General features: G+C 39.4%; 1 protein-coding gene across 3 annotated transcripts in view; it reads left to right on the top strand.

The window, feature by feature from the left end:
• The window catches only part of scn8ab (sodium channel, voltage gated, type VIII, alpha subunit b), a gene marked incomplete at its 5' end in the record, with an annotated part of 44,151 nt that extends 41,246 nt beyond the window's left edge, over positions 1-2,905 (top strand). For all 3 annotated transcript variants that reach the window (XM_080026295.1, XM_080026294.1, XM_080026293.1), the window contains one exon: positions 671-2,905. In XM_080026295.1, the coding sequence (XP_079882421.1) occupies positions 671-1,836 (1,166 nt within the window). In that variant the 3' untranslated portion in view covers positions 1,837-2,905. The remainder of the gene's footprint in view (positions 1-670) is intronic.
• Between the last annotated feature and the right edge of the window lie 16,285 nt (positions 2,906-19,190).

The raw sequence follows: 19,190 nt of genomic DNA, 5'->3' as shown, positions 1-19,190 counted from the left end.
TAGTTTCTGCTGCTTCTGCTTTACAATCTGTGGATCTAAAATCATTAGATCAAAGCTGGGGTGGAGGATTTGGGGAGAAAATGGCAGTTGGGATAGAGATTCGAATCCAAATACCTCAACCGCTCCACTTGTTCTCTTTGGTCCCTCCCCTATGGTCCCTCCCTGACACGCTCTACACCAACAAAGTCGTGCCAAAGTGAAAGGACAGTCCCAACAGCCAATAAGAACAGAGAATCGGAGCCTCGCTCTGATTGGTCAAAGTTTACAGCTCAGGTTAATTTTGACCAATCAGAAATCACATACCCCAGCTTTAATCAGATAAATCAATAACCAAGTGCAAAGAAATGATTTTTATTTCACTCAATCTAACAAACTAATGTTTTTTAATGGAAAAGTATACATCTTTATCATTATTATAATTATTAATAAAATACATTCAAATATAATAATTTAACAGACAAAAAAGTCAAGAAATATACATTATGCTGATAACTTTTTTTTAAAAGCCATTAGCCTTTAGTGAAAATAGTTTTGATTGTAAGTACTTTCTGCAGAAAAAAATATCCCTTGATAAAATGATTTTACATAGTGTGTTGTAGTAGTATAGTATATGTTTAAGAAATAATATCCGCTATATTTTATTTTATTTATTTCTCCCTTTTCACTTCAGGAATGTTTCTGGCTGACCTGATTGAGAAGTACTTCGTGTCACCAACACTCTTCAGGGTGATTCGTCTCGCCCGTATCGGCAGAATCCTGCGTCTCATCAAGTCGGCCAAAGGAATCAGAACTTTACTGTTTGCCCTGATGATGTCACTTCCTGCCTTGTTCAACATTGGCCTACTACTTTTCCTGGTTATGTTCATTTTCTCCATCTTTGGCATGTCCAACTTTGGCTATGTGAGACACGGGGCTGGAATCGACGACATGTACAACTTTGAGACCTTCGGCAACAGCATGATTATCCTGTTTATGATCACCACGTCTGCTGGCTGGGACGGTCTAATGCTGCCCATTCTCAACTACCCTCCAGACTGCGACCCGTTGCTGGAGAACAGTGGCACCCCAAACCAGGGAGACTGCGGAAACCCTTCTGTGGGCATCTTCTTCTTTGTTATGTACATCATCATCTCTTTTCTTATTGTGGTCAACATGTACATCGCCATCATCCTGGAGAACTTCAGTGTGGCCACGGAGGAGAGTGCCGACCCGCTCAGCGAGGACGACTTTGCGACCTTTTATGAGATTTGGGAGAAGTTTGACCTCGATGCCTGCCAGTTCATCACCTATTCCAAGCTTTCTGACTTTGCTGATGCACTTGAACACCCCCTCCGAGTCCCCAAGCCCAACACCATTGAACTGATCGCCATGGACATGCCTATGGTGAGTGGTGACCGCATCCACTGCCTGGACATCCTGTTTGCCTTCACTAAGCGTGTGCTGGGAGACAGTGGAGAGCTGGACATGCTGAGGCAACAAATGGAGGAGCGTTTTGTGGCAGCCAATCCATCCAAGGTCTCTTATGAGCCTATCACCACCACTCTGAGGCGCAAGCAGGAGGAAGTGTCAGCCAGAATCATTCAAAGGTCCTTCCGTGCCTACCTGGCCAGGAAGGGATTTGTCTTTAAGCGCAAACGAGTCAATAACAAAGTAGAGAACGGCGGTAACGATAAGGAACCGGAAAAGAAGGAGGGCACTCCCTCGACTGCATCCCTGCCATCTTATGACAGTGTAACCAAACCTGGCAAGGAGAAGCAGGATGACAACAATGAGGGCAAGGGAGGGAAGAAAGAGAAAGGAAGAAACCAAAAAGACATCAGGGAATCTAAATGTTAGAGCGTTGGAATAATAATCACAGTAATAACAATAAAAAATATAATAATGTAACTTCAAGCAAAGTGAGAGGAAACTCACCCACACAGATGTACAGATTATTTCATTTGCAAGTCAGAAAAAAATAATATTCAAAATACTTTTGTTTACAGACTTCATTCTTATATTGATGCAGAGAGAAGCAACTTGGTCTGTTACAGCTTGAAGACTCTTGAACTTCAGTCAAACCAAACATAATCAGCATACTGTGTGACTTTGTTGTATCTAGACGAACGATCTTAACAAAAGGGAACGGAAAAAACAGACAAGGAAATCTCTTTCTTCTGAAAGGCAGACTGCTCACTTACCACTAGATGAGACAAGTAACTCTACACCAAGAGCTAGAATGAAAAACACTAAAAGAATACAGCGCCTGGATGCGAGTAATGGATTTCTATGGAAGAAGAAACAAGGATACTGCTTGATGCTGAAGAATTGCCCTTCTAAAGCAGCCAATGAGTGGTTCTTGAGTCATTTAGCACTGAATTGTATAGAGGAGCAAAATGACATTCTCACTCTATGAGAGCAAACAGAAGGATGGCTGGTGAGTGAAAGACACAAATGACAGAAAGTGTTGGAAATACTTTTCTGTTTTATTAAAAAGCTAGAAATTGTTCATTTGAGCAGCAAAAATGCAAACAGACAAAAAAAAAGAACAATATTCAACATTTTGCCCATGTCACTTAACTCTTCTACTCATTTTATCTTTGTTATACCCACATCAAAAGCTTTTTTTACATGGGCTTTCACACCAATTGGTTAAGGGTCTGTTTATTATGGGGTCAACTCGGGCCAAGGGCTTACATTTACTAAGAAGGATTTCCAAACAAATACATAAATAATTGTGCTTGTTCAATGCATAGAAATGACTTGCATGATGGCATGTTTTGATCAGAAATCTTGCATGAATTATCATAGTCCACAAGACACTAATACTCAGACCACAACAGTGGCTCGACTGTAAGATTGAGACATTGTCAAAAATTTGAAAGCTCAGAGTTCAGAGTAATTTGTTTAACAAAGATAAGTGATATTGGGGTTGATAATCTAAAAATGGATCAGAATTTCTATCTCATTGCTCAACACATTTCAAATATGTTAAAAGTGTTGCATCTATAGACAGAAGAATGGAAATTGTTGGGATATAATACCATCTTAGTGGGATGAAATCCAAACAATAAGTTGCTGCTCTGGAGATTTTTGAGTGTGTAAGATTGGAGTGTGTTTTGTTGGACGGAAATGTTTGTTCATTTGGACTGAAATGTTTTCAAGAGCGCAACACATGGAAACTAAAAAAAGCTTATATTTATCATTTGTATGCACCTATATAATGTTCCATACCATCTGCCTTTAGTTTTGTGCGAACGGCCATTTTGGGAGTCCTACTGTCAGTTGCAAGTGGTTTGTGGGGATTTCACAGGTATGGCAATCTCATTTCTATCTCTGATGTTTCTCTATGGGTGGTTGGACCTTTTTCTGAAAGGACTAAGAAGAATTAGAATTTTTGATCAGTTTACATAATTTGATGTCATGTAGCTTATTGACATGTATGATTGTTTTTTGTTTTTTTGTTTTTTTTATGTATTTCCTGGTGTCATTTTCATGTTTTTGCAGGTAATGGGTCTTTTTTAAACACACCTCATCTGAGATGATGTCGAGGGAAAATGGTCTTGTCCTGGAACAAAATTTGTCGGGTGTTGGTAGTATCCTATTTGAACGAGAATCAGAAAATAATGAATGGGTGATGAGATCATAATGCTGGGAGAAGCCAAAGAGATCTGCCTTGTTTTCCCTTGTTGCCCTATGTCCATGGAGTGGGATTGGGTGAAGTATGCCCTGCCCATTCAGTTTTTTCGCTGTCATTACTAGACAGAGAGACCCTAGAAATGTATGCAATGCTTGAAAAAATTCATCCCTTTTTCTCAGGAGATATTATAGATGTACTATTATGAGCTCTGCAACAAAATGCAAGTGAATGTGATGGGAGTATTTATGAAATCATGTTTTACTCTTTTGTTTATATGCCATGTTGATGGACAATGATATTGGCTGGCTGCCTCATCCTGGCAGCCGCCCGGTTAGGGGCCAGTTTGGCGCTTCCTGCTTATGACGCTTAGAATTATAGGGCTAGAAGCATCTCAGTGAAACAGCAACATTTCGCTTGCTTGTAATGGCGGCGTTCATATTGATTGCAGATTACATATGTGTCATTATGGACTGTAGTCTGGTTTCAATTAATTTCAATTAACAAAAATAATTATGTGGACCCACCTCCCCCTCCCAACCGTTAGCAATCACAGATTCAAGAAACACTGTGAGGAGATGTCATGAGAGTTAATAGGGATATGTTGGTTGGAGCAGCACACTGAATTCTTTTCAAAGAAGAAGTGGCATGCTCAGTGGATAGGCCCCAGATTTGAGTATTTAACAAGTGCTCTGAGCCTCTCATTTGCCATTTTTCTTCATGTTGCTCTACTGCATAACAAATACCAAATAATCAACAGAGCACTGGATGCATTGTTATGGTACTAAGAGCCTAAGCACCACACCACAGCTTGTGCACTTCCTGTTGTGCAGTGATGTCACTTCCTGTTTATGAATAACTCCCTCATCCGTTCTCAAGTTCTATGGTCCAGTTGCTGCATGAGATCTCCAAAATCAGTGTGGGTGTTAACTTGAACCAAATAAAACTCTGAATGATAAGCATAAAAGCTACTGCCGTTCATTTCCTCCAAGATCATCCCGGATTTACAGATATACGAATTACAGAAAGAAACCACAGGGGGGGAAAAATAGACACACAATCGACACACAAAAAATAGATACAGTTCAGGCTACGTTCTAAACGGCACAAACTGCAAAAGCTGAGAATGGACTTTTTAAGAAACTATAAATAATGTAATATATTTTATTTTAACAGCATGTGTAGTTTTTTGTAAATACAGGATTACTTAAAAACTACAGCTATTAATCTAACACTAAATATTAATAACCATAAATAGAATGGCTTCCAGCTGACACCCCTTGTCACACTTGTTAGGCTGTGACACATTTGTTAGATGGAGTAGATTTTTTTGAGTCACTTTTCACAAAAAAGAGGGGAGAGCGCTAAAAGAATATATATTAAAAAGCAAAGATTGTATTTAAAACTGTATAAATCAATACATGCACATACAGAGCTACACACACACCCACACACATATATATATATTATATATATATTCTCCTGTCCCTTTCCACTCCTTGCATTGAGGTGATACCAGAACCACAGAGTGTAACTGATCATGCTTCTTTATTTGTGTGGTATGTTCAGAGAATAACATAAACTCTGGTCCTGCCCAGGGCTTCTACACACTGGGTACCAGCGTATAATGCATGGTGTTGTACTGGCTGCTTGCTGAGAATTGTGGAGCCTGCCTTGATGAGAGGATTGCACTACCAGCATACCCTTTTGTACATGTGTGAAGATGTCTTGCCCCTAGATTCCTATATTCCACACACAAAGATATACAGACACACACACATGCACACACTCACAGCCTTTTACAGGCAAGCGCTGATGGACCAGCGTGCCCCGGTATGAGCCACAGCTCACTTGGTGTGAAAATGTTTTGCTTGTTTTTCAGCTCTAACCCTCCTCCATGTTTTCCCCCTTCACACTGCTGCAGTTTGGAGTTGACCTTTTAATTTTGCTGTCACTTTTCAAAATGATATATCTAATGATTTAAGGGTTAGTTGTCTCTACTGTCTGTGTGTTTGTTTATGGTGCAATATCTCTTAACGGCACGTGCCTTTTTAGCTTCCTATTTAGTCTGTCAATAAAATCAGCAATGAGGATCTCGAAACCCACGGGAGTGAATCAAAACGGAGCACGATAGAAGCGATGTATTGAGTTCAAAATTAACTTGTATACTGAAAAACTCACCACCTAGATTAGACTGTCTGGACTAACATCATGTAGAGTCATGTAGTACAAGTGCTCTCTCTCTGTGTGTTCTGTTTACTTGCTCCTTGGCTAGTAAGAGAACAGCTTGCCTTCTATTTTACACTTCTTTTCATTTCCAAAATGTTGGTTTACCAATCGGTATATGAGGCCATTCTTTTGTAGCATGACTGAGATACATTTATTGTCTTTCCTGAAAATAGGCTAACTGAAAGTTAAAAAAATAATAAAAAAAAAGCTTTTGACTGTCATTATCTCTTGCCACTAATACAGTCAGAGAGAGGACGTGTGTTGCACAACCACATGGGACATTTCAGTGGGAATCAGTGAAAGAATTATCTTCATTTGAGCACGAATCTATTTCCAAACAATAAAGCAGCCTTCCAGTTACACCTCTGACTGGTGTCGTTTTTGGATATAACTTTAATGACTGTCACTTTATCATACAGAATATGCTCCACCATGTCTGCCAATGGAATGTTTTGGCTGCTCGTTTCCTGATATAACTGTGAAAAATGAAATGGCTAAAGGTTTTTAAGTGATATAGTGCATTTGAAAGGGTGTTTTTTTTTTTTTGCTTTTTTGTGTGTGAAAATAATCACAAAGATTCTATGTGTATGTTAATCACATTGTGGAGAAGGAAATGTTTGAAAGCCACACAGGACAGTAGGGGACAGAGACGTGTATCTATAGGTCTGGAAACAACACAAGATTCTTCAAATATACCTCAAAACAGTCTTTATTATAACACTCAAAAAGCTTTATTTTTCGAGTTCATGTGGTTGGGTGTGACATGGTGCAACACCACTGAAATGACTGTAAAAGCAGGTGTGTGTGTGTGTGTGTTTATGCATGCTTGTGTTTCTTTCCTTCCTCCTCTGTGAGTGTGCCTGTGTGTTTAAGGTGGTGCACTGAATAAGGGAAGGAGAGGAAGGGGGTGGGGGGAGCAGAGACAGCACTGCAGTGCAGATAGATGAATGCAGTGGCCTGGGCTGAGTCAGCAGCATGTTCCCAATAGGCTCAGACTGTACAGTGCACTGTATAGCACCTCCTTACTCACGGCAAGCAAGCAGAGGGAGAGCAAGCTACAGCAAGAAGATGAAAAGTACATGTGAACAATGAACGGAGACACACAGAAGAAAAAAGCGAGTCTGTTGCTATGGATTTATTCTTCGCCCCCTATACCTGCAGTGCTAATCCTAAAATCTCCTAAAATATTGATGTAAGCGACTATTCATTGCTCGTGCTAGATCTAGATTTAAGATGATCATTGAAACATTTTAACTGTATATTTGATCATATTTAAGTATGTGACAGTATTGAGTGTTGGGGTTGGGGTGGGGTGGGGTTTTGTGCTGCACTCTACACATGCTTAGAGGTGGGGCATGTACTTAGTGGGACTTTGGTTTGATCTGTCTGGCTGTTAGTGAGGATGACGGGGGGGGGGGGGGGGGGGGGGGAGAAGTGTGCGCGAGCTTGTGTGTGTGAGAGAGAGGAGGGGATACAGATAAGGGAATAGGATCTCCTAAAGGAATCAATGACATGCGATCTGCAATATTGCCCTGATCAAATATCTGAGTGAGATGGTGGTTTATTCTGTACACACCGTTTTTCTGTTTTAAGGTCTGTTCCTTAATGCAAGCAATTTGTGGAAAGGCATATGGATCAAATATATGTGTGGACCCAGTTTTACCCAGTAAAATAACTATCGAGAGACAAGGTGCAGTGCAGGGGGGCTAGGGCCTGATATTATTGCAATGAGTCTGGCCCGGCACATGGATGGAATGAGGGGGCACTTGAGGATTCTAAAGGGGGGGGGGGGGATTTTATTTTTATAACATAAAATAAAATAAATTTACCCATGCATTTTTGCATTATCTTGCCAAAAGGCTAAACAGTTACAAACATAAGGCTGCCGTTTCAGAATTAAGAAGGCAGCAGGTGAACCTTGGACATACTTGCAACCTTGATACCAGAATCCAAAATAAAGGGGATGGGGGGCTTGGGGGTTCCCCCCCAGAACAATTTAAGCTTCAAAGACATTGTTTCAAAGAATTTTGGAGACTTTAAAATAATTAAAATAACAAAATATTAGTATACTTTTATTGTCTTTAACTATACCTGTATTATGTCTATTATTATCGTCAATTACTTTTACCGACCTCCAACTCCTCCATACTAGAGGGAATCCACCAGGCAGATCTTGGAGAAAGCATGCACTTAGCTTGCCATGACTAACAGGAACTCCTCCTTCCATGAACTTTGGCATTAGCTTGTGTATTTTCCCCCCATGTTACTCCTTTCCAGACAGTTAAAACAACGTATCTGTATATATTGGGTATAGCCTGCTTACATAGGCTAGGTTTCGTATTTTGAGCGTCAAACACTTAATTGCCTGCATTCTGTAATCTGTGCCTTTTTGCATCAATTTACTGTGTCAATGTCTTTTTTTCTGTAAAGGAAAAGACAAACTTCAGGTTCCTGGCGAAACAATTATAATGGGAAGGCTCTCAGGTATTCTGGATTGAGCCACAAAATGTATTCTCCTGGAAAGTTCAAAACTTTCTGCACATTTAAAACATATCAAATTTATTGGGTATTGTTTCTTTTTTTAACGAATCATGATGCAGCACCAGTGTAAACTATTTATGACACTTTGCATTGGTAATGAAATGCAAAGCCACTATTGTTAATGAAAAGGGTGGGCTATCAGCAGCTAGTTAATGTTAGCTAAATTGTAACTTAAGGCAAACCTTAGAAACCAGATAATGTTAGCATTCAGACACTTGACACAATCAAGCATCAATATTGGCATGCTATTTAGCCACATAGATTGGCCCAGGGCCTCCAGACTAACTTTTTCATAGGTGCACCAGCATATATTTTGGGTGCACCCAATTAGTGCAGCATGATTTGGAGAAATTGTGCGATTGCGATTATAGTGTTCAATATTGCTATTTGCAATGCAATTTAATAAATATATGGAATTATGATTCTACTTGCTTGGTTTTCAAGGAAGCTTTGAGATTATTGATAGTTTTGAAACCTTTTCTCAATTGAAAACAAACACATATTAAGAATCATTGAAAATATAAAAAATAAAGCTTGTACAGGCTACTAGCCCATACTGTTTTCAAAATAATAAAAATTATACTTAAAATTAAATAAAAAAAAACTATTTTTCCCCATGAAAATACATGCATTCCTCCAAATGGCAAAGAAAGAAGCAGTGTCTGTAAACTAACTGAAACTTGCTTGGCCCTTCACTTTCATGCATTCATCTGACTCTCTCTGTGCTGTCTCATGTGTTGATAGACTGGGCGTGTTGCCACCGGTCGCCAGGTGACATAGCAACTATAACTTTCCAAGTTTTAAACAGCAATTATATCTGTTCAACGTCGCCGAATCCTAAATATCCCCATATAGCAGACGTTGCACTTGTTTTCCGCCACAGTTCAGCGTCAGCTTGGCTGCAATGCTGCTGCGCGTCGGCGTCCATGTTTGTTTGTTTACTCTGCTATCGGCACCCGGCTTGCACGCCGTGTAGGTGCGCGCGCAACTGCACACATACACACACACACTGTCAGAGGAGCCGAAAAGCCGAGAGGAGCGGTTGGAACGTTTACAGACACATGCACACACATTTATATACATTAAATCGCAATCGAAGTAATTTGTGCGTTGTGTAATTGCACTAGCTCACATTGTGATTGCGATTAGATTAATCGTGCAGCACAACACCATTTAATATGACATTTCAGGTGCACTGGTGCGTCCAGTGAAAATATGTAGGCGCACTCGGGGGCCTTGGATTGGCCTATTAACAGCCGGATATGCGGGCCGGATCAAAGATTGAAGGGACTGGATTTGGCCCGCGGGCCTAGAGTTTGACACATGTTGCTAAAACAGAGGGGGCAAAAAATACAACTGAGAGGGCCCCCCTTTTTCTACTGTGTTTATCACTGTGGAGACCCTCCAACAGACATCAGTTAAGGGCCTCAATTGACTTCTTACAGCTATGCAACACCCTCTAGTGGTACCTGAAGGAAATAACTCAATACAACAGTATCACTTCCACAGGTAAAAGAACAGTTCAAAAGTGTAGACATGAAGTAGATCAAGATCAGTGGTGTGGAGATGCAATAGATCGACATAAGGTCTGTCTGCAGACCTACTGTCCTGCAGTCAGAAATATCCCATCAAGCATAATGGAGAGTTATTACATGTCTTCCATGATGGGTTCACAGACAAAATCCAACTTTTTTTTTAATTATAATTTTCAAAGCCATAGATCAGCGAAAATTACCTGTAATGTCTTTCATTTAAAATCTTAAATTAAAATATTTGTTATCCTAGCCAAATATATTTGTAATATTAGTTTTATTTTATATAGTTTTAATTTTGTTTTGATGATACAAATCCACAGATATAGCCCATTTTCCACCAAAAGTCCCAGGAACTTACGTATAGCTCCAGGAACTCCTACTCCAGGAACTAAAAAAAATCCTGTAGCCCGTTATTGTCTGTGTTTGAAGTCCGGGGAAAGTTATGCGAAATCAGGCTGATGAAGACGTAGGCTATGGAAAAGTAGTGAAAGTATCTGCACTGCACGTCATTTTATGATACATTTAATGAATGTTCAGTTTCAACAGAATCAGTGTGCCTGGTTGTTTATAATCAGGCCCTGATTGAATTTGCGCACATACAGTAGGGGAGACCAGGTACAGTTGTAACACTTTTTGCAATTTTTGCAATAAATCCAAAACTATTTAAACTAGAGTAACCAATTTGTTATATCATAAACTTCAATCTGTTAGCTACTGAAACAATGTATTTAAGTGGTTTTATGAAATGTGTAAAGGTTGCAAAATGAATTATAATACCGACTCTCCACTGTTACAACTGTCCCTGTACACAGGGACAGTTGTAACGCATGTCAGGGACAGTTGTAACGTGTCTAAAATATTCAGAATGAATCAATCATATACTCAAAATGAAAGATATTATTGATCAGTCATATTATTGTGACTATTAATTTCTTGTTTTTAAGTAATCATTACCTTTTTTCATACTGCATGACAAAAAAGAAGCCATCAAATTATAATGCAAGAACTTTATTTAATGAGTAGAACACACATCCTCAAACATGAGATCAAGACTCACTACCTCAAACAGGTATATGATTTATTTAATGGGTAGAACAGAACTAAAAAGTAGAACAGAACTAAAAAGTGTATAGAGTTATCCCTTCCATCTGTGCAGTCCTTGTGTGCCCAGGCTTTGCAGAACCAGCACTGGAGCCAGACCTCCCTCGACCTGGAGTAGCTCTCGAAGCACACTATGCAACATTCATTTTCATCTTCAGATGAGTCTTGTTTTTTCTGCTTCTTCTGTTTGGGCTTTTGTTTGTTGTCGAAATTCATTTTCCTTTTAGCTGTAGACCTTCCTTTCTCAGCCTCCAGTTGTTCTTTCACAGGAGTATCTGTAAGGACAGCGGTTTCCCTTCTTTTCCTGCCCTTTGTCGTCTGCTTTCTTGGGCCAGCTTTTGGGTGTGGACGGATGGACACGGGTGAAAAAGTTATGTCCATAGCAGAGGTTGATGGCCCAGACACCACACATGGTGTGACAGGGGATGTTGCTCTATGTGGCACGGAGGATGCCACCGTTGCCACATTGGGTGATGGAGCTGAAGAGGAGGATGGAACCTCTGGTGTCACTGCTGGTGGTGGGCGGTCTGTGACTGAGGATGGTGCAAAGTCACTTTCACTAAAGATATCCCTATTTAAAGGCCAAATTCCAGTGCATGTCTGTTATCCTCTTTCTGATATTTGGCATGCTGTAAGCAAACACATGTTTCCACTGAATTTTACTCATTATCATTACTTATATGTGATTTTATGACATTTTACATTTAATTTGCAATACACAGTACACATTTTACTTTGTATTTACACATTCTACCAATATCTGCAACTCTATCCTTAACCTTAGCTATTTTTTTAAATATAAATGAAACATGGTTGGTGATACTGGGACAGTTGTAACGGGGCGTTACAACTGTCCCAGTATCACCAACCATGTTTTCATCTCATGTGAGCTAGCTTGAATGCTAGTTTGACACTTGTTAGCCATTTTTACTTTTAGCTTACAAAACAGTGATTCTAATAATACTTGTTTGGATTCATAGACATTTGATATAAGGACAGAATCCAAAAAAGTACGTCTGGAAGAAAAGTAGATTTTTTACCTCAAAAATAGACTTTTGTCGATAACTTCTTCTTGAAGTATCAGATGTGGCTCTCCTTTTGAATGAAAGGAGGGAAACTGACAGAGCATGAGCACAGTGAGTGTAATCACTCTAGCTTGTTTGTGATTGGAGGAATTCAAGGTGTTACATCCGTCCCGTGTTACAACTGTACCCGGTCTCCCCTACCTATACGCTCCTGGTGAGGCGTGGGAGGTTTTATTTTGAAAGACACACCAGAATTGTAAAAACTATAGTGAAAGTTGCCAGTATGATGTCAATATACATGAGGGTCGAATCTCCCGAAAACAAATTCTAGAGCCACACCAAAAAGAAACCCTGTCAATAGCACATCTATCTCACAAGACTTGTGTGGTGGGTGTGTTTATGTGCCCAGATTTTTAGTGTTGAAATCAACATGCTATTTGGACAATTCTGACCCACAATCATGTGCACACTAGAAGTGATGTTCCGTGTCGACGAGCCTCAACAACCAGCCATAGACCTAAAAGGATGCGGGATGCAACGGATTAGCAAGAGGCAAAATCAAGGCGCAATGTTATGATGAAATAAATAAATTAAAGTAGGCCTACGTCCCTTGTGTGCCTACTGCATGCTAACTAGATTATTTTTATGACCAGATGTAGTAGCCTATGTAGAATATAAAAAGGTAAGAGTAGGCCTGCGATTTGGAACGCAGGGAAAGTTCCAGGAGCTATGGTCTCTAGGCTACGTCCATGTAATGGGTTAAACCCAAACCCTGGTTGCTGTAAATGTCGTGGAGTTAAAATGTCAAAAGTTCCAAAATGTCAAGGCGAAGTAGCCTGGCACAAAATGTACTGTAAATAAGTCAAGTAGGCTAAAAGTAGGGTGGGCCTACCTCAAAATTGTAGGCTATTTAAGTAGGCTACATACTTCAGTAATTGTACTTAATTGCATTCCACCAGTATATATATTTTAAATTCATTAAGGCCTAGATTATCTTAAAAACAGACTAGTGGTGATGATGATACCTTACGTAGCCTTCACCTTTTGGTTATCCGCCTGTCAGACACATTTGAGGGCTGCAGACATTGACAAACTGCTCCTTTCTGACGAACGTCCCATAGACTGCTAGCTTACTGTTCGGGTTACAGTGAGAGTCCAGGAGCTGTTAAGATTGAAATAAGAGTAATTTAATTACACAATTAATTTACCTTCAAATGGATTCCTTAAGTCGAAGTACTTTACTTTATCACAACTCACCTGCTGGTCTGTTCCTGAGGCCAGTTCGCGGGCCGCCACCGACTCCCTCTCCGTCTTATAGGCCTAGGTCCATGTCCATGCCCTCTCCCAGTCCTCGAGTACCGGATGTAACGGAACCAAACACCGGCCTCGAGTGGTTTGAAATGGCCTCGTCAACTGGTAACAACATTATCTGATCAAAATATGTGATTACCATTGACTATATTGTAAACCACGTTGGTTTATTTGTGTATTTCTACACGGCTAAAGATGTGGTTGTTGTTGTTACCCAGGCCCCTCCAGCTCAGACCATGGAGTCCCCAGTTCGCCTCAGGTGTTGGCCTCGGCGAGCATCCAGAGCTCTCCTCTCTGCAGTGAGTCTGCCCCGGCTGGAAATTAGTCTGTGATTAACTGTGATTTACTGTGATTCATAGACAGGTGCTAGATACTAAGCTTTACCCAAGCTGTAGGCCTACCACAGGTCAAGTTTAGTCGAGCAGAACATTTTAGCAAAATGTGACAAAACATTGGAAACAACCTAGGGAAAAAAGAGAAAAACAATCTCCCGCTGTAAATCTGTTTCTTAAAAACATGGCGACCATAAATGTATCCAAGAGTCATTTTATTGATGGATGCCATTCCCAAAAGGTGAAATGGGGGGGAAAATGTTTTATGCCATTGCATACTCAAGTAGGCTTACTAATGTGTTTTTTGAGGTAGGCCTAGGCCTATTTGTGCTTTGGAGTTATGATAGGCTATCTATAGGCTACATGAGAGCAGTGTGTATGTCACTCTTCCTGGCGTATATACTGCCATTCTGTGTGAAAACAAACTATCTACACCAATGGAGAAACATAGGCCCATCACGCCTTAAAGCTGCCGTGTGGTTTATTCTAGGCTACGTCAAACAACAAGACATTTTTCAAATTAAGATTCACTTTACTTCCATCAAGAAGAAAGGACACTAAAGAGAAGAGATAGTTCTATCTATCAGGATATGAAACCTCTGTACATTGAGCCAGCTCATTGTTTCACTGGTTCACCGGCAGACTGAAAGGACAAATCCATCACCTATTGCTTTCAGTTATATCGTCGCCGATAGTCGATATCCTAGGACACCATCTCATTAATTAGCTGTCTGGCCATCTTGCTTGGGCTACCTGAAGATATAAAATTAAACTGTATTCTTATTTTTTATCTGATTGGCAAAAACCTCAGAATTTGTATTGACCGCCAGTCAACTGACAGCGCTTGTTATCACCCAGAAAGGGCCAGAGCTATAACATAACTATACATGAAAGCTTTTGTTGCTTTCATGTACAGTTAGTAATAGTGACTTTAATCATTCCTTTTTGTTTTACATGTATGTATAGAAAACACAACATGAGCTAAAATATCATTCATTGTTAAATAAACTAGGCTACTTAACAGTAGCTTATTGAAAGGAAATTAGGCCTAATTAGCTCATCATATCCAACTACAACAATAAAATGCTGCCTACATGTACATGTAAATGCATCAGTGATTATACACCAATCATTTAATACATATGTTTATTTTAATGTAATAAGGGTCATTCTGTGTAACAACTACTTTTGCTTTAGTAGGCCTAATCTAAGTACATTTAGTAAATAATGACCCCAATACACTCAAATAAAATAAAAACTACATTTTACAGACTTTGCTGTCCCATCGACCCCAGTGCAGGACACACATAAGTTTCCTGTCAGCCTGACAGAGGACTTCTGCAGAGCAGCCAGCAGCAGTACAGTATCACCACTGGGTAAGACATTGAACTGAATGAATGAAAATGGCCATTCAGATTGTATAGATGGAGCCTACTAGTGTACTGTGTATTTAATAGATAACAATTGCCTTATGCATTTTTTATCTTTACACTTTCGTGTACACTTACCTACAGAGCAAATTGTGCCCACCTTTGGAGAGAAAGTGCCTTTGGAAAGGAAGTGCTCTTTTAAAAGTGGACCCAAACCCAGGCTAGAAGTGACTCCAGGAAAATGGAGTAAAGGAATGAAAAGACAGCATCTTGAAATTGAAAAGTAAAGACACAAACTAAGCCTGGAAGCCTCACCCATCACTGTAAGTGTACTTACATCAATGTTTCCTTTGCTTGTAACATGATAGAACCAGCATCTGTGTCAAACAAATTAATAATACAGACGTAGGTCCTTAAAAATGAGTATGTGTTTTGTGTATTTTATCTCTATCTTCATTTTATTAAGTAAATTACTTAGAAGAATATTCTGAATAGTAATTTAATACAGTGTACCTTTTAATAATACCCTGTAGGTGTCACTGTTACATTTATCTAGCCCTTTTTGCAGCTGCTTTTGTTATTGTGAGTTGCTGTGAATGACAGACATAGACACTGCATTTTGGGGCCACATGTTCATTTCACAGGTCTAATAAATAAGATTTAAAGATTATTTAACACCAATCCTTTTTTAGTTTTCTCCCCCATATTTTGGGTTTAACACAATTTCACAACACTTCTAATAGAAGACATAACAGCTAGTGTGCTCAGAATGAGAATTGAACCTGGGTGTCCGATTGGCTGCGGAGCTAAGCTTAATAGATGGTAATAGAGGCCTTTAAAAGGTTTTTTATCAGGGGTGCTCGTGGTGTAGTGGTTAGAGCGTGTACCATATAGGCTCAGTGCATGTCACAGAAGACCCGGATTCAAATCCGGCCAGTGTCATTCTCTGCATGTCATCCCCCTCTCCACCAAAATTCATCTGTCTCTCGACTCTGTCAAATACAACATCTAAAAAATGCCCCAAAAAGTAATCTTTTAATCATGGTGGCTGGTTATGTGCCGGCCGCCTGTGTGAGTATGACTTAAGACTTCATGACATTTGTAGAGGAAGGTAGGTTTAATGACAGATAAGATAAGTTTAAACGGTTTTGAACATCACGTTTTTTTCCCCCCTGTGAAATAGTTTGATGCTGCAGCAGGGTTAGATTCATTGTGGACGAAAGGACAAAAGTTTTGGACATCTGTCACACGCCAGCGCATGCCCTCCGCCCTCCGGACAATAAGGCTGTGGATAGTGGGGGGGGGGGGGGGGGGGGGGGGGTCCAGTGGAAGAGGGTCAGGATCTCCTCAACTCTTCCTGTCCTTTTATGCTATGCCCTCTTGAGCTTCTTATGGGGTCTTCAAATGACCCCTGTGCTTCCGTATCTGTTTTACAACTTGGGATAAAAATACCAGTTTCTTTTTTTCTTTTTTTTTAGATATTCTTTGGGCATTTTTATGCTTTATTGATAGTGCAGAGAGGTAGAGGTGAAATGGGGCAGAGAGGGGAGTGACATGCAGAGAACGACCGCGGGCGGGAATCGAACCCGGGTCTGCTGCTGGGCCCGGCCCGGCCCGGGGGGGAGGGGGGGGCTACCAACTGAGCTAAGGGCGCCCAAAAAAATAAATAAAGAAATACCAGTTTCAAATCAAAAGTTTACGTTTTGGTAGATTTTGCTTACATTTAATTTAACAGGTCCATTATTTCATAATAATTTTTCGGAGGTTTGACGTTAAGGACTTGTATATGTGGTACAAATTACGGGGGAATAGAAACGTTTAATAAGTTTACTTTGCTTGGTTTAAAAATAGTGTGTGCCTTTTCAGAAGAATTTCCTCAATATAATTTCTCCATTAAAGCAGCAGCAGTTCATCTGGGTTGAAATTCACTTCATTGTAGTTACTTCAGTAGTAGTAGTTATGCTATATGGGCGTTAAGGTGGATTTAGTCTAAGTAAAAACGTCACAAGTGGAACAATGTTAGATTCCTGTCACAGTATATTTTAGTGAACGATAAGGACACTCAAACATTTTTGAATTTCACAGACAAAAAAAGACAAAGTCAAGCATTTTTTTGTGTGTATATCTTCATTTCCATAACACAACAGTCTATAGTGAGGTAGACTTTAACAGGTCAAAACATAGAAACATTGCTCCTTAAACTGGCATGGGAAATTACATGAATGAAATATTTCCATGTACAATGTCTTCAAAATGAGGTAGAAATGGTTACAGAGAATGTAAAACATACAACAAAAGTACAACTGAATTATAGAGATAACACTGAAATGCCGTTTTTCCCATCTGCTGGACAAATTGCACTCCACTTAAATGAATCAGAGTAACACCAATGAACAGCAAATCCTCTTGTTTGTTGCAATGTGTAGGTCAATTTAGAGCACATTCTTTGTGTGGCATTGAAGAGCTTTCAGTTGTTGTAGCTAAGCGCTTAAATACTTTTAATATCTTAGTGGTAAGAAAAACATTATTTTTTTGCTTAAAACCTTTTTTAAATCTGTATTTTTTTCAATCAGGATATTTGGAGACTAAATATTTGTGTGACGAGGGAAACTTTTCCACACTCAACCCCGTTCTGACTTTGTTACATTTTATGAATGTGCTTATATTTCCAAAATAGGCAGTACAATACTTCATTCAATGTCAGACTAAATTTGAAGCTGCATTTCAGACTAGATCTAACTAATAGAGGGGAATCACTTTCTGGGCATGCTTTCAGGCAAGAGTTTCTTCTTGTTCTTTATTTAACAAAGGGGCTAATTTAGCAAAAGAATAATAGTATGGCACAACTTATGAAGGGATGGCATAGTGGAGCAAGAAAGCTGCAACTAAGTGAGCAAAGCAGGGTTCTGATTTATAATTGTACATATATTTTGACAGTGCACATACTTGGTTAATACTTCTTCATTGTTCATTATGTTAATTCACGTTAAAGCTAAAATCAAGCTGATTAACTGGTTTTAACCGTTTTAAAATACTGATATGGGAAGTGGAAACTGGACACTTTATTAAGACATTTAATAAACATACCTAATATAGACCATTTACTGTCACATGTGTATGTGTTGATATGTCAAAAGTTGTTCATCAGGAGTGCTTTGTTTTTGACAGTTTGTCCACAAAACCGTTTCCCCACTAACTACACTAACACTTAACGTCATTCATTTCTTCACCAAAAGCTATAAGAGAATTACATCTATACCATAGATCTATACATGAAGAAAATATGTTTCATATATCTAAAAACATCATTGTTGTACATTATGGCATTTATTGTCCTTTTAAAAAAAATATCTGAATTACATTCAACATTTCAGGCCTTAGTAAAAAAAACCTCAAGTTTCTTTTTCCCAGAGCAAAGAAGCAGCGTGTGTGTGTGTGTGTGTGTGTGTGTGTGTGTGTGTGTGTGTGTGTGTGTGTGTTTGCATGCATGCGTGTGTGTGTGTGTGTGTGTGTGTGTGTGTGTATTCCATTGTTAGTTTTGGAAGCCTAGTAAGATCATTTGAGTTCCGAGTAATTTTTGCTCTTAATAAAAGCTGTGGCTCTGTTTTCATCTCGCTCCATAAAGCTCCCCTACAAACACCCCAAGGTGATAATAACATACATTCTTCGTTTATCATTCTGAGGTAACAATATTCTTCCTGAGTATTCAATAACACGACTATAAATCAGCCTTTTGTGAGGCAAAAGAAAAGAGAATGCATATAAAAAAAAGTAAATCCTAGCAAACAAGCAGATAGATCTTCATAAAGAACTTAATGTTAGCAAAAATCGTCAGAGGCTGAATCTTCCACGCAACCTGCATGTGTCCCGTGTTTGGGCTGTGCACCCAAAACTCTGAGTTAATATACGTAAGTATTGTCCAGACTTAAGCATGGTTGTTTGTCTGTTTTTTTTTTGGGTTATTTTTGTGGATTTGTATATTCCTTATTTCTTGCAATATTTTGACAATTAAAGTCAAGGCATGAGCTAGACCAAGCATTACTTTATTCATATTGAATAAATGCCAGAAACCTGCAGGTAAACAACACACTTAAAAGATGATCTGCATGATCCACTTGTATACTGCCATT

This window comes from Ammodytes marinus (assembly GCF_949987685.1).
Source record: "Ammodytes marinus genome assembly, chromosome: 4".
Lineage (NCBI taxonomy): Eukaryota > Metazoa > Chordata > Actinopteri > Uranoscopiformes > Ammodytidae > Ammodytes > Ammodytes marinus.
The sequence above is the reverse complement of the archived record's forward strand: the minus strand, read 5'-3'. Positions and strand labels throughout refer to the sequence as shown.